Source organism: Taudactylus pleione, unplaced genomic scaffold (assembly GCF_031769625.1).
Source record: "Taudactylus pleione unplaced genomic scaffold, aTauple2 ptg000040l, whole genome shotgun sequence".
Lineage (NCBI taxonomy): Eukaryota > Metazoa > Chordata > Amphibia > Anura > Myobatrachidae > Taudactylus > Taudactylus pleione.
The window spans coordinates 30,149,084-30,165,404 of NW_028284442.1; the positions used below are offsets into that span (position 1 = coordinate 30,149,084).

The window sequence follows — 16,321 nt, forward strand, 5'->3', positions numbered from 1 at the left end:
TAAGTGCTAGCTTCTAAACCCTCACTATACTCAATGGTCAGCAGCATCTCCCTGATGGACACCGGAGAAAAAGGTGGAATTTGCTGCTGGAACAATCCATGTTGCAATGCAAGGGGTGCAAATGCATTTATTTTATTTTTGCATGCAGGGAAAACACTGACTGCTTTTACAGGTAGCGGACAAATACAGGGCAGCTTTGGTTTTACACTGAAATTTACAATTAAGCTCAGATACACCCCTTCCAAAGTCTAATTCTCTGTGCACATTTTAAATCTGTCCTACCTGCAGTGCAACATGCAAATTTCCCTTAATGCTAGTCCACAAAAAGAAGGAACATGGCGAGTTACACCTACAGACCCTTTGCATACACCATGGAGCATTCGTAATCTGATGCTTCACGGTAAAAGAGTAAACTTATCACTTAAAAAAAAGTGTGCTGGGTAATGTTCTGAAAACAGCCCACTATTCCACCTGAAAGTCAACCCGGTGTCACTACTGTAACTGGGAGCTTGTGACGCCATCTAGTGGCTGCAGTGAGGACACAAAACATGATGAAAAGGATCAGAGTCAAACACTTTGTTAAGGCACAAACAGCTAAATTCCACAGAAATGTTTTAAATTGGCGCAGAAAGTATAATTATTTGTTTTCATATAAAATCGAGGCTAAAAACAGAGTTTCTCAGTTCTTCTGTTTGCAAATAGCGTCTAGGGCACTTTGAGCATCTTTAATTTGTTGCTGTAGCCTGTCCTTAGTGCCCTTGTTAGTGGCTTTCTTATACATGTCCTTCATGTCAGCGATAGCAGCTCTGTAGCCAGCTGTGTTATGGAAGACACGGATAGCCCGATCCCCAGTGGATACCAGGAACTTATTGTTAGTGTCAAAAGCAAGGTCTGAGATAACTTGTCCATGCACAGAACGGAACTCTTCCTCAATCTCTCCTGATTGTGCATTGTACATCGTGATATCAGACACACTTGAAATGGCAACAACACGGGCATCTGGGGACAACGCAATACGGCAAGGCTCTCTCCCGGACCACGTCCCCGTGTACAGCAGGTAAGGGTCTTGCTGCTTCTTGTACTCAACATCTGTATTCCACAGCTTCCATGTCCCGTCTTTAGACACTGTTGCCATCCTGTGGGGAAAATAGGAATTATAAGTAATACATAATATAACTAATTCCATGACTTGGGGAACACTCTAGTTCTTACTGAATGATGTGTCTGATCGGTCAGAACTGTTATCTCTATAATATTATTCTAGACTAGAGGATGCCAAACTCCACCACTACAGTCCAGGTTTAAGGATATCCATTCTTGAGTCCAGACGGTTAAATCAAATTGACTGAGGTACTAATTAAGTCACATGTGCTCAAGCATGGATATCCTTAAAATGTGGACTGTAATGTTGGAGTTTGGGAACATATGTTCTAGAGTATTTTGCTAGCCTTCTTGAATAAACTGCAGACGTTTAACGTCAGGATATTCAGTTACAACCGGTTACATGTATGAACGTGTTCTATTGGAGTGGAACAATGGACTAACCTGCGGGAGTCATTGGAGAAAGCAAATCCACACACACCGGCGGAGTGGCCTTTCAACTCGAAAGCCCGGCACACTTCACGAAACGTTCCTGACTTACTGAAGCAGACTTCCCAAACCTTCACATCTGGAGTAAAGCCGCAGCTTGCAACAAACCTAAGAAAAACAGAACATTTAAATTGGGGATCATCAAGAGAAGACATGTTTTACATATTTGTGTATTGCTGCATTGAGGCTTTGAAACAGATTATTTATATCTGGGTCCCCACATGTGTTTTTTCCACTAAAAGATTCTTTTAAACATTCGTTCCTGAAATAATTTTTATTTTGGGGAATACCCTATTAAAAAAAAAAAAAAAAAAAAAGGGAAGGAGTATAAATGTTTTTCTCATCGTCAGAACTCTACATTTTCTTTCCTGTAATATCAGATATACATTTTTGTCTGCTATTTGTGCTTCTCATATTAACGAGTAAAAAGTGGGAATGGTTTAATTATATCCACAATAAGACTGATTGTTATAAATTACATGTAAGCAAATATCTTGTAATTTTTTTTTGACTGAGGTAGCTTTATTTATTAAATAAGTAGGTGTATTATCCTGTCTGAACCAAAACTGTGGTGACTAGAAAACATGAATTATTTTTAAACCATGACAAAAAGCACTGTAAGGGAATGAAAATAACACAAAATGTGTGGCCTTCCATTCTAAAGAAGACTAATAAAATTATAGATAGAGATATACACCGATCAGCCATAACATTAAAACCTCTGACAGGTGTAGTAAACAAGATTGATTATCGTGTTACAATGGCACCTGCCAAGAGGTGGGATATACTTGTATTAGAGAAGTGAACAGCCAGTTCTTAAGTTGATGTGTTGGAAGCAGGAAAATTGGGCAGGTGCAAGGATCTGAGCAGCTTTGACAAGGGCCAAATTGTAATGGCTAGTCAACTGGGTCAGAGCATCTCCAAAACAGCAGGTCTAGTGGGTTGTTCCTGGTATGCAGTGGTTATTACCTACCAAAGGTGGTCAAATGAAGAACAACCGGTGAACAGACGATAGGGCCATGGGCACCCAAGGCTCATTGATACGTGTGGGAAGGTGAAGCTTAGCCAGTCTGGTCCTATTCCACAGAAGAGCTACTGTAGCACAGACTGACGAAAAAAGTTAATGCTGGTTATGATGGAAAGGTGTCTAAACACAGTGCATCGCAGCTTGCTGCCTATAGGGCTGTGGACTGATCAGAGTGCCCATGCAGACCACTGTCCATCAACCGAAAGAGCCTACAATGGGCACGTGAACGGCAGTACTGGACCGTGGACCAATGAAAGAAGGTGGCTTATTCTGATGAATCACGTTTTCTTTTATATCATGTGAACGGCCTGGTGCATGTGCGTCATTTACCTGCGTAAGAGATGGCACCAGGATATATACTAGGGAAAGAAGACAAGCCAGTGGAGTCAGTGTTATACTCTGGGCAATGTTCTGCTGGGAATACTTGGGTCCTGCCATTCATGTGGATGTTACATTGACACGTACCACCTACCTAAACATTGTTGCAGATCCAGTACAACCTTTCATAGCAACGATATTCACCAATGGCAGAGGCCTCCTTCAGCAGAATAATGCGCTCTGCCCCACTGCAAACATTGTTCAGGAAAGGTTTGAGGAACATGACAGAGTTCAAGGTGTTGCCTTGGCCTCCAAATTCCCCAGATCTCAATCTGATCGAGCATCTGTGGGATGTGCTGGAAAAACAAAATGGAGGCCCCACCTTGCAACTTACAGGACTTAAAGGATCTGCTGCTAAGGTCTTTGAGTCAGATACCACAGGACACCTTCAGAGGTCTTGTGGAGTCCATGCCTCGATGGGTCAGAGCTGTTTAGGCAGCAGGAGAAGGAACTACACAATATTAGGCAGGTGGTTTTAATGTTATGACTGATCGGTAGATAAATGAATGGCATGTGCAATAGGTGGTTCTTCCTTTCGCCAAAATACTGTATATAAAACAAACACAAGACATTTTACAACGGTGTAAACCCTCTGAATATTAAGAATAAGATCAAGAAAATGTTTTTTTGATATCCTGAAATACAGCTTGAGTGTGAACTCAAAATGAACAGAGGTATGTTCTATATGAATTATGGTTTTCCTTCGGACACAAAGATAGCCAAATTAAGCAATAAAAGTATTGTACATAAAGCTTAGTGCTTCAGCTAAGCCAAGCCTAATAAAGAATGCAAGACAAAATCATTAATAGTATTTAAACTAGGGATGTGCAGGCTCGGATAGGTTCGAGTTTGCACGTTGAGTTCGGATTTTTCCCTCCAAAAAAAACGGAACTCAGAAAGAGGCTAAACGTCATCTTACATGGACGAACATCATCATTCCTGGACCAGGAATGATGATGTTCGTCCATGTAAGATGACGTTTAGCCTCTTTCTGAGTTCCGTTTTTTTGGAGGGAAAAATCCGAACTCAACGTGCAAACTCGAACCTATCCGAGCCTGCACATCCCTAGTTTAAACAAAACAGCAAAGCCTGTGTGCAACAAGATGTGTCTGTGGCTATTTTTGCATGATCTCTGCAACTCATTCTAGATGTATGATCTCGCTGCCTTCTAGCTCGGTCCCAGATTGTATGCATTGCAAGGTGTGAAAACAAAAGACAATTCCGTACCTTCCACAAGGAGATACACTAGCATGTGCATTTGTGACCTGGTTAGTATTGATAGATGAAAGTACTTCACCCTTTAGGTCCCAAATCAAGATGCTGGTATCACTTGATGCAGTCATGATAAACTTCCCTGTGGGAAAAGTAGTGAAGGTAAATGTTACCAATTTTATATTAGTACATAAATAATGGTATTTAAGAAATATAGCTCACATTTTACAGACAACTCATTTATAGCCCAGAAGCAAATGGGCCACTAATCATAATCATCAGCGTTTCCTCTGATCACAACGCCATGGTGTATGGATCACCATCTGCTCACTTTAAGAGAAATAGTAATCCACTGTCTAACCACCACCCATTTTCATGTTACGATACTAGGTGTAGTAGTACGGCTCTTTGACCAGGAATAATTGTAGATTTACTATTATTATTTTTCTGGAAGAGACTGTTTTTTTACCCACATTGTATGCCAGAAAATACAAAAATAAAGAAGTGTTTTGAGATTCCGCTGTTCGGGGAGGGAGGGAGAGGGAGAGGGAGAGAGAGAGAAACAGCAGCGATTGCTGTTTTTTAATCCATTTGAATAAAGATTGTTACCTATGAAGACTGGTGAGTGCACACCATTATATATATATATATATATATATATATATATATATATATATATTTTTTTTTTTTCACAAACGACTTCTGGCACTCCAGTGCTATGGGCATATGAACCTGCTTCGGTGCCCTCCTCGATGAACAGCGTCCCCGCAATGTAGAGAGTATAAGAAGCAGGCGGCACTCAGAGACTGTATAGTGTCAAACAAGAAGCCCCATAACAGGTGGATTTAATATCAACGTTTTCTGGATCAAGTCCCCTTCCTCAGGACAAAGTATGTGACATACAGTGCGTTGCAAAAGTGCCTTTGCATTTTTCATGTTTTGCTGCCTCACTACCTGGATTTAAAATGGATTGTTTGAAGGTGTGCATCATTTCATTCACAGAACATGTCTACAACTGTGAAGTTGTGTTTTTTTGTATATTGTGAATCAAACAACATTTAGGACAACATAACAGAAAACTTCAGCATGCATAACTATTCACCTCCCTAAAGTCAGTACTTTGTCGAGCCACCTTTTGCGGCAATTACAGCTGCAAGTCGCTTTGGATAAGTCTCTATGAGCTTGCCACATCTTGCCCCTGGGATTTTTGCCCACTCATCAAGGCAAAACTGCTCCAGCTCTTTCATGTTGGATGGTTTCCGCTTGTGAACAGCAATCTTCAAGTCTGACCACAGATTCTCAATTGGATTGAGATCTGGGCTTTGACTAGGCCATTCCAACACATTTAATGGTTTCCCCTTAAACCACTCGAGTGTTGCTTTAGCAGTATGCTTCGGGTCATTGTCCTGCTGGAAGGTGAACCTCCGTCCCAGTCTCAAATCACAGGCAGACTGAAACAGGTTTTGCTCAAGAATATCTCTGTATTTAGCACCATCCATCTTTCCCTCGACTGGAATCAGTTTTCCAGTCCCTGCTGCTGAAAAACATCCCCACAGCATGATGCTGCCACCACCATGTTTCACTGTGGGGATGGTGTTCCTGGGGTGATGGGATGTGTTGGGTTTGCGCCAGACATAGCGTTTTCCTTGGTGGCTGAAAAGTAAAATTTTAGTCTCATCTGACCAGAGCACCTTTCTCCATACATTTGGGGAGTCGCCCTTATTTTTATCACTAAGTAATGGCTTTTTTCTGGCCACTCTTCCATAAAGCCCAGCTCTATGGAGTGTATGGGCTTATTGTGGTCACATGCACAGATACACCAGTCTCTGCTGTGGAACTCTGCAGCTCCTTCAGGGTTACCTCTGTGCTGCCTCTCTGATTAATGCCCTCCTTGCCCAGTCTGAGTTTTGGTGGGCGGCCCTCTCTTGGCAGGTTTGTGGTGGTACAATGTTATTTGCATTTGATGATGATGATGGATTTGATGGTGCTGCGGGGAATCATCAAAGATTCGGATATATTATTATAACCCAACCCAGAATTGTACTTCTCAACAACTTTGTCACTGACTTGTTTGGAGAGCTCCTTGGTCTTCATGGTGTGATGCCTCTTGCTTAGTGCTGTTGCAGCCTCTGGGGCCTTTCAGAAAAGGTGTGTTTATACTGACAGATCATGTGACACTTAGATTTCACACAGGTGAACTTCATTTCACTAATTATATGACTTCTGAAGGTAATTCGTTGCACCAGAACTTTTGAGGGGCTTCATAGCAAAGGGGGAGAGTACATATGCACATACCATTTTAAAAATTTTATTTATAAAGATTCTTTTTTTATATATATATTTTCCTCATTTCACTTCACCAAATTAGACTATTTGTGCAGATCCATCACATAAAATTCAGATTAAAAAAATAAATAAATAACAGGTTGTAATGTAACAAAACATGAAAAATGCAAAGGGGGGTGAATACTTTTGCAAGGCACTGTACTTTGTCCTGAGGAAGGGGACTTGATCCCCGAAACGTTGATATTAAATCCCCCTGTTTTGGGGTTTCTTGTTTGACACTATATAGTCTCTGAGTGCCGCCTGCTTCTTATACTGTCTCTCGAGGAGGGCACCAGAACAGGTTAATTTGCCCATAGCACTGGAGTGCTAGAGGTCGTTTGTGGAAAAATATTTATATAATATTATATAGAATGCAGAGAATTATCTGCTTCTTGCTTCAAGCTTTCATCCAGTGCCACTGAAGAGGGGTCTCCCCAGATCCCAAATGCTGAGAGTTGCCCGTATAACCAGCAATCCGAAGGAAAGAGAGGGATCGCTGGACGACATCATCACCAAATTCAGCAATAGGGGCTATGATTCCAGTTTACTTAAAAAACAAAAATTGGAAATCTTGAAGATGAATAGAGACCAGCTATTACAACCAACAAATAAACAAGTAAAACCAGTAATCACTTGGAAACAAAAATATTCCATCTCTAGCTCAGTGATACAACATGCTAGTAAGGCATTGTGGTCAATCCTTGCAACAGACAAAGACCTCCCGTGTTTTAGAGGTAGACGACCTATGACTTGTTTCCTTAGAGGACGCGATATAAGAGATACCATAGTACATGCGGACATCACGGGATTCAATAAAAGGACAGAAGATAAATCTAAATTCCTCACTAAGCCTAATGGATGTTACAAGTGTCTAAAATGTACCACGTGTCAAAATATGTTAATAGGAGGGGACTTCAAAAATCCACATAATAACAAAAATTATAAAATCAATCATATATTAACATGTACATCATCATTCATTATATACATCATACTATGTCCTTGCGGATTGACCTACGTTGGCAAAACCATTAGAACCATGAGGGAAAGGGTGGCTTTACATCGAACGGCTATAAGGTCTGCACTACTAGGAAAAAGCAGCGAACAACCCGTGGCACGCCACTTCTTCGAACAAAAACATCCCCTGGCAGCATTAAAATTCAAAATCATAGATCACGTCCTGCTAACATTTAGGGGAGGAGACAGGGAAAGACAGCTACTGTGACTTGAAGCCAAGTGGATTATGGAATTGAACACCATCTCACCGAAAGGCCTGAATGACAAGATCTGTTGGAATACTTTTTAATATATATCAAACTGGACAGCCGCTCTTAGGGCCTGATTCAGAGCCGTTCGCTATTTGTGGTCGTTCGTTCAAAAACAAGGGGTGGCTATTCAAATGATCCGTTCGCAAATTGCAGTCTGTTCCCACCTCTAAGTCTGAACGAGCGAGCAAAACATACGCTTGTTTTTTTGATAAAAACGCCCCCTGGCCGCACGCACCATACATCATGTCCGCTATTTATTAGATTAATCGAGTACATCGTACAGCGTATGAACTGCTCGCTATTCTTGTGGTTGGTGTTTTCAACCGCTATTTTGCGAGCAGTTCTGAGTTAAAAAAAACCAAGTGACGTGGTCAATGACGCTGCTGTATTAATTATGCACTCCCTTAAAACGCCCGTTTTGACCTTTAAGCACGCCTGCGTTCGGATCTCCACTCCCCGTTTTCAAGCACCTTCCCCTGTTACCACCCACATACGCCTCATTCTGTCACTCAAAATAGCAGGCCCTCGCTATATTGCGTACCAACGATTTTCGGCCGCACTGACTGGTTCGCGCATGCGTACTAAAAACCGTACGCATGCGCAGATGTGCGAACATCGCTCGGAACGAGCGTACTGCCGCTAGCGAGTGGCTCTGAATGAGGGCCTTAGTATTTAATCAGGTCATATCTAATCTCTCACGTTACCTATATACTTATTACATTTGTTCATACAGTAATCCATCATTTGTCTTTAATATGTATCATGATGGTCTCATCGTCAGTCCTTTATATGTTTCTCCCGTGCCTCTAAACCCTTTCTTCCAGGTATCTAGATCCCTTAACCTTTTATGTACTGTTTTTTTATTTTTTCAATAGTCTGGTTGTTATTAGTACTTAGCAATATTGCTAGCAAGTACTGGTGGAGGTGTTCACGTCACAATACTATTTAACTCCTAGAGACGAGACACAACGGTAACCAAGGCAACCGGGGAAGCCGACAGCTGTGTATGTCACAAGTGTGGGACGCGCCCTGCAGAGTGCGGAAGCGCGGGTCTCCACAGGCACCATTCAACACACGAGGGTGATCTACATAAGGTAGGAACACATGTTTTATTCTTTGTATGTAACCTTGACAAATGGGCGTGAGGCCCTGAAACGTTGGCATTAAACTTTGCTTATGGGAAAAGTCCTGCAGTGCCGCCCATTTTCTCTGCATTCTATCGTTCCGTTCCGAGGAGGGCACGCAGGCAATTACACACAACGGGACACAGGAGTGCCGGACCGACTGGATCCTTATAATATTAATAAAATATATATATATATATATATATATATATATATATATATATATATATATATATATATATATATATATATATATATACACACACACGATATTGTTTTTTTTTCTTTTTAGTATTCTTGTGATTTTCTTTGGAAGACCCGATTTATGGTCATTTTATTTTATGGGTCTTCCAGCACTGGATAATTTTCAGTGTAAAATGGATCTAAAAACACTGTCTATTCCAGCTTATAAAGATCTACTGTAATATTTCTATCAGAAAGGAAATCCCATGATTCTCCTGCACTGACCTCTACTTGGGAGAGTCCTTGTGGGGTCATTGTAGTAATGCAACAGGATTTAACAAGCAAGAATCACATCATTCCCTTGGAACACTATCTACTGCAAAAGGAATGACAGGAACCCAAATAAACAGTTCCTTGCACCATTCCTGAATGCTCTGGCGGTTTGAATGTGACAGTAAGCATTTAAATAGCCACGGCATTGCTATTTTAACATCCATTCATCAGCAAGTGGTTAAGTTATGAACTTTAGTATACTGTAAAGATAATATTTCAGAATAATGTAAATTGTAAACAATATAGTAAAAGGCACACCATTCCTTTCTTTACTGAAGTTGCTATCAATAGTCTGTCTATAACACACCTGTTTCTGCAATTCCAATGTTAATGATGGTGGCTTTATGTCTCTTCGGGAAGTCATCATGGGCAGGGGAGAAGATGAACGAGTCTTCTTTCTTGGTCATTTTGAATACTCTGATTGCCTCTCCATTTGCTAAACAAACTATAAAAGCTCTTTAATAATAAAAAAAGAATAAAATGAAGATGGTGCTTTATAAACACTGTTCTGGAACACAGTCAAATGCCATATATTAGAAAGATGCAGAAGAGTGATCTGAGAGTAAAAGGGCATGCTGGCGTTTATAACTGCATTAACACAGCATAACATAAAATGGTCTTCTAGATATAAGAGGGGGTGTTTTCTCTTGGGAGCAGGAGCATAACAAGGTATTATAGTCCAGTTCAGCAATGAATGGTAACATAACTTTACAAATGAACCTTAAAAAACTAAATTAATTAATTTTAGCACAACACAGAACAATTGCTCGGTTATGACAAAGAGTGTTGATCTATTGCAAAATCAAAAAATCAAATTTGACGCGTTTCATGGGTCATCTGACCACTTCATCAGAATGGGATGTGATTTGCAGGCAGGGTTTTTCGGAACAGTTTGTTCTGTCCTGAAGAAAACAGAGTGCTAATGTGTCTCCTGATCCTGAATGTCAGCAGATATAATGATATCAACCCATGCAAAGTTTTATTTACTACTCTACAATTATAACAACACAGTAACCTGGAGCGCATGTTCAGAAATCTTATATACATTTAGCATTTGTTATTTTTGTAATGCAACAAAAAAGGTACTTACTTAAGAAAAAAACGACAAAAACAATTCTTTCATCTACCACTACATTATCTATAATTGTGTAATTCTGTGTTACGAATGCACTATGCCACATAAACAATTTGCACCTTAATGATTGTTAAAATTTCAGCCTGGAGCATTGCTTCACAGAATTAAATCTTTTTTTAAAAGATTTGCAAGAAATTACCAGAAAACCTTTTATGTGATGCCCATTACAGTTTGCTTGTTAACATAGACTGAATTGTTTAATATTAAAAAAAAAAAAAAAAAACTCTTGTAGGGAGATCTCACTCCCATTAACTTCTAGCTTAACAAGCAGCTAGTAGGGGCATTTGTATCATCTAGTTCAGGGGTGGCCAAACTTGGCCCTCAATAACACCTAACAGTTCATGTTTTCCAGACCATCAGTTGATCTTTTAAATGTTAGTCAGTGGGGACTACACCTGTGCACCAGCTAGAGCAGGGGTGGCCATACTTTTGGATTCTGTGATCTATTTTTAAAACAAAAAAACTTTTGTGAGTTTCTAAGCCCCAAAAAAGGGAAGTGGTATGCAAAAAGGGGGCGTGACCTCACAACAAGGGACGTGGGGTCTGTCCCACTGAAATCATAGTATCTCAGATTTAAATTACTACACACAGCAGCACAATCTTATTCACATTACGACAAAGTAGTGCCCCTTATACAATGACCACTGTATTAGTGCCCCTTATTCAATGCCTCTAGTAGTAGTGCCTCTTATGCAATGCCCCAGTAGTAGTGCCCATTATGCAGTTCCCCCTGTAGTTGTGACCATTATGCATATGCTCCCTTGTATTAGAGCCCATTATGCAATGCCCCCCTATATTAGAGCCCAATTATGCAATGCCCCCCTGTATTAGAGCCCATTATGCAATGCTCCCTGTATTAGAGCCCATTATGCAATGCCCTCTGTAGTTGTGCCCATTATGCCGTTGCCCCTTATACAGTACCCCCAGTAGTGTCCCTAATAGTGACCCTTATGCTGTTCCCCCAGTAATGTCCCTAATGCTGTTCCCTCAGTAATGTCCCTAATGCTGTTCCCCCAGTAATGTCCCCCAGTACTGGTGCCCTGTGCATTACTTACCTGCCAGTGCTCCTGCGTAGACATCCGCTGCCTGAATCTAACTAGATTCAGCAGGCGCACAGGCTCTTCACATCACGGGAGCCTTGGGTGACGTCATGACGTCACTCGCGCACTGCATTACTGGGAACGCTGGCCTCTGAAGCGATCAGAGGCTTCTTTAGTCTCTGATCACTTCAGAGACCAGCATTCCCAGAAACTGCAGCAGTATAGTCGAGATCTACCTTTCTACCTTTTGGCCGGCCCTGAGCTAGGGTATCTTGAAGACAGAGTTTGGTCACCCCTGATCGAGATCATTATGGCTAGTCCACTGCCAACAATCCATTAAAAGTAACTACAAGAATAACATTAATAAATTTTACCTGGAATTATTAAAATAATTTTATACAGAGTAATTTCTCTTTAGTGTCTTAGAGATATATACATATCACTACCCACCGGAATTAAGGCAACATGCATAAAAGTGAAATAAGAAATATTATCTTATCACATTACCTGCAGTCAGGACTGAACCGGACATGCGTGGCGTTATCATAATCCATATTGGCTCTCATAGAGCGGTGCTCACGTTCCAGGAAGTCCTTGGTACTCCATATTCTAACAGTTCTGTCATCAGAACACGAAGCTAAGTATTTTCCATTACTGCTGAAATCCAAACAAGTCACATTCCCACTGTGAGCCTGAAGGAGACATACAAACGTTAACAATTACATTATTGATAAGAACACTCTTAGATAAGGATCTGAGTGTGGTTAAATTACAATACACTCCCATTATTCTGCAAACTGATACTTCAACCCTGCCTGTGCACTCTTTATGCAGCAAATATAATAATCCATATACTTGTAATAAACAGAAAAATTTAAAATTTAGTAGTCTATTTACTACAAGTATCTTCTCTTAACGCTGTAATATGAAAGTAACACTTATTTATGTGTCTTCAGAAATGTAACGTGTGAATATATTTGCAAGATATACAGTCAGGTGCATAAATATTGGGACATTGACAGAATTGTCATATTTTGGCCTCTATTCACCACCACAATGGCTTTGAAATGAAACACACAAGATGTGATTTAACTGCAGACTTTCAGATTTAATTTGAGGGTAATTACATCCAAATCAGATGAACAGCGTAGGAATTGCAACGGTTTCTATATGTGCCTCCCACTTTTTAAGGGGCCATAAGTAATGGGACTATCAACTCAAAAGCTATTTCATGGACAGATGTGGACTATACTGGTAATAAATATTCCCTCGTTATTTCATTATCAATTAAGCGGTAAAAGGTCTGGAGTTGATTCTAGGTGTGACATTTGCATTTGGAATCAGTTGCTGTCGACTCTCAATATGAGATCCAAAGAGCTGTCAGTATCAGTGAAGCAAGCCATCATTAGGCTGAAAAAATCAAAACAAACCCATCAGAGAGATAGCAAAAACATTAGGTGTGGCGAAATCAACTGTTTGGAACATTCTTAAAAAGAAAGAATGCACCGGAGAGCTCAGCAACACCAAAAGACCACGGAAAACAACTGTGGTGGATGACAGAAAAATTATTTCCCTGGTGAAGAAAAACCCCTTCACAACAGTTGGCCAAATCAAGAACACTCTCCAGGAGGTAGGTGTATATATGTCAAAGTCAACAATCAAGAGAAGACTTCACAAGAGTGAATATAGAGGGTTCACCACAAGCTGTAAACCATTGGTGAGCCACAAAAACAGGAAGACCAGATTAGAGTTTGCCAAACAACATCTAAAAAAAGCCATTACAGTTCTGGAACAACATCTTCTGGACAGATGAGACAAAGATCAACTTGTACCAGAGTGATGGGAAGAGAAGAGTATGGAGAAGGAAAGGAACTGCTCATGATCCAAAACATACCACCTCATCAGTGAAGCATGGTGGTGGTAGTGTCATGGCGTGGGCATGTATAGCTGCCAATGGAACTGGTTCCCTTGTATTTATTGATGATGTGACTGCTGACAAAAGATGCAGAATGAATTCTGAAGTGTTTCGGGCAATATTATATGCTCATATTCAGTCAAATGCTTCAGAACTCATTGGATGGCGCTTCACAGTGCAGATGGACAATGACCCAAAGCATACTGCAAAAGCAACCAAAGAGTTTTTTAAGGCTAAAAAGTGGAATGTTATGCAATGGCCAAGTCAATCCCCTGACCTGAATCCGATTGAGCATGCATTTCACTTGATGAAGACAAAACTGAAGGGAAAATGCCCCAAGAACAAGCAGGAACTGAAGACATTTGCAGTAGAGGCCTGGCAGAGCATCACCAGGGATGAAACCCAGCGTCTGGTGAGGTCTATGCGTTCCAGACTTCAGGCTGTAATTGCCAGCAAAGGATTTGCAACAAAGTATTAAAAAGTGAAAGTTAGATTTAGGATTGTTTAGTTTGTCCCATTAATTTTGGCCCCTTAAAAAGTGGGAGGCACATATAGAAACTGTTGTAATTCCTACACCGTTCACCTGATTTGGATGTAATTACCCTCAAATTAAATCTGAAAGTCTGCAGTTAAAGCACATCTTGTTTGTTTCATTTCAAAGCCATTGTGGCCAAAATATGAAATTTCTGTCAATGTCTCAATATTTATGCACCTGACTGTAATTATACAATTTTTTATAGCTTCTGTAAAAGGAGATTTGCTCCTGTAGATCATTGTATACAATATTAATGAGCGCACCTTGAGGGCAGACGCAAGGAGCGGGTGGGTGAAGGTGTGTTGCTGAGCCTTTTCTTTCCGCAGCTTTTGCTGTTTCTGTTTCTTTGCCGACTGCTTCACTGGAACAGCTTGTCCATTGGATACCTGAGCTGAAAAGGTAGCAGGTTAATTAGTAATATAACAGAATAAGTGCTTAAAAACCCAATGCTTCTGTGTCCTCCAACATCACAACATAATTAAAACAAAATTAGTCAAATGCACATTAGATACCATAATTAGAAAGTCTTCCTTTTTACATTGTGGCAATCCAGCCCTTTATATACAGTAGTTTTCGTATGTTTTTTCTAACGGACCCACTCATCATTGCAGTTCCAATGTGGTCACCGTCCATTCATCAAGCTCCAACACTAACTCTGGGAACTAATACTATCTTCAGCTGGCATCATCCAACTGAGCCCCCCTCCTTCCTATGGGCAGGAGGTCCAGAGATCTCTCCGCCTCTTCTGGCTCAAGCTGTGCATATGATAGCATTGTAGACTTTAGCTGCTACTAGTTGGTGGCAAAAGTGAAGGTGCGTATCCACTTGCCGATTAAACAGAACGATTGAACTATTACAACATCGTAATCGTTCAATCGCTCATTAATCGTGCAGTAAAATGTCAAACGACCAGCAATGCGTGCTCCCGCTGGTCGTTTCCGACATCAATCATCGCATGAACATGAAGGTCAATCTGCCGATAACGACAGATTGGCCATGTTCGGGGATGAGGGAGGGTACCTGCAAAGAACGACATATCGTTCATTGTAGGCACTACAGGGGATGAGGAAAGACTGTACGATTACAATGTTGTAATCGTACTGTCTTTACCCCATCGGCAAGTGGATACGCACCTTAACAGTAGTGGCAGGGCTTGTAGGACAACGGCTGTTCGGAGCAGTTGTCCTGGCACCAATGCAATACTCAATTGTTCCAGTTCAAGGGTGTCCACAGCCGCAATTCCCGGCAAGTTGGAAGCATAATTTAAGTGGGGCCTTTTGATTGTTAAAAATTAATAGGTGAATAGGTCCCTTAGTAACAACTTCTTAGATGTTACACTTTTATATGGTGTGTAGACCCTGCTACGGTTATCTCCAGTGCTTAAAAGTGTGCAGGGAGCCCTCTATAACTACATTGCTTCTAACTAAGGCCAGGCTGCGCGGGGAGTCCCTGCCCACGGCGCCCGGGGAGCCCCTGCCCACGGCGCCCGGGGAGCCCCTGCCCACGGCGCCCGGGGAGCCCCTGCCCACGGCGCCCGGGGAGCCCCTGGCCACGGCGCCCCTGGCCACGCTGCCCGGGGAGCCCCTGGCCACGCTGCCCGGGGAGCCCCTGGCCACGGTCACGCTGCCCGGGGAGCCCCTGGCTAAGGCTATGCAGCACAGGTGACACACTTCATGATATGTACATTGCACACAGCAGCCACAGATGTTACTGGCTCTATACACAGAGCACGCCTCCTACATTGCACAGTGCTGTATGGCTACAATGCATACACCGCATCACTATATACCACTGCCGCTCACCTCTCGGCTCCACCACACCGGCCTCTCTCGCCCTTTTGCCCCATACGGTGAGCAGCAGAACGAGTCCACCCAGCAGCACGGACACCACGACCAGCGCCACCACCTCCATGTCCAACGCTCACTCCTCTCCGGCCGCCACGTCACTCTCAGCGGGAGCGCGCACTGGGCTGCCGGCTGCATCTCCCCCTCGCTCCACAAAACTTTATTGTACATGACACAGGCAGTACTTCTTCACACAACGGCATTTCACAGTCTCTGCCCTGGCTGCCTTTCTTGGTGCTGCATGCGTGATTGGGGAGTGTAGCTGCTTCAGTACCTCACCTCCATATGACTGGAACATGGCATACTCTGCCATGGTTAGCAGCAGCTGCAACATTTCCCTTGGAAATGCTCACATCACCCACAAAGCTGGCACCTAGGACAGATCTCTCATTATTCTGCTATAATACATAAT

General features: G+C 41.8%; 1 protein-coding gene across 1 annotated transcript; it reads right to left on the reverse strand.

Annotated features, from left to right (window-relative positions):
• Nucleotides 1-561: 561 nt before the first annotated feature.
• Nucleotides 562-16,120, reverse strand: TBL2 (transducin beta like 2). Its single transcript, XM_088454019.1, has 7 exons — nucleotides 15,868-16,120; nucleotides 14,329-14,456; nucleotides 12,123-12,307; nucleotides 9,748-9,896; nucleotides 4,223-4,349; nucleotides 1,546-1,698; nucleotides 562-1,136 (listed from the first exon to the last, which is right to left on the reverse strand). The coding sequence occupies exons 1-7, from the start codon at nucleotides 15,974-15,976 to the stop codon at nucleotides 680-682; spliced, it is 1,308 nt and encodes a 435-aa protein (XP_088310145.1). The 5' UTR covers nucleotides 15,977-16,120; the 3' UTR covers nucleotides 562-679.
• Between the last annotated feature and the right edge of the window lie 201 nt (nucleotides 16,121-16,321).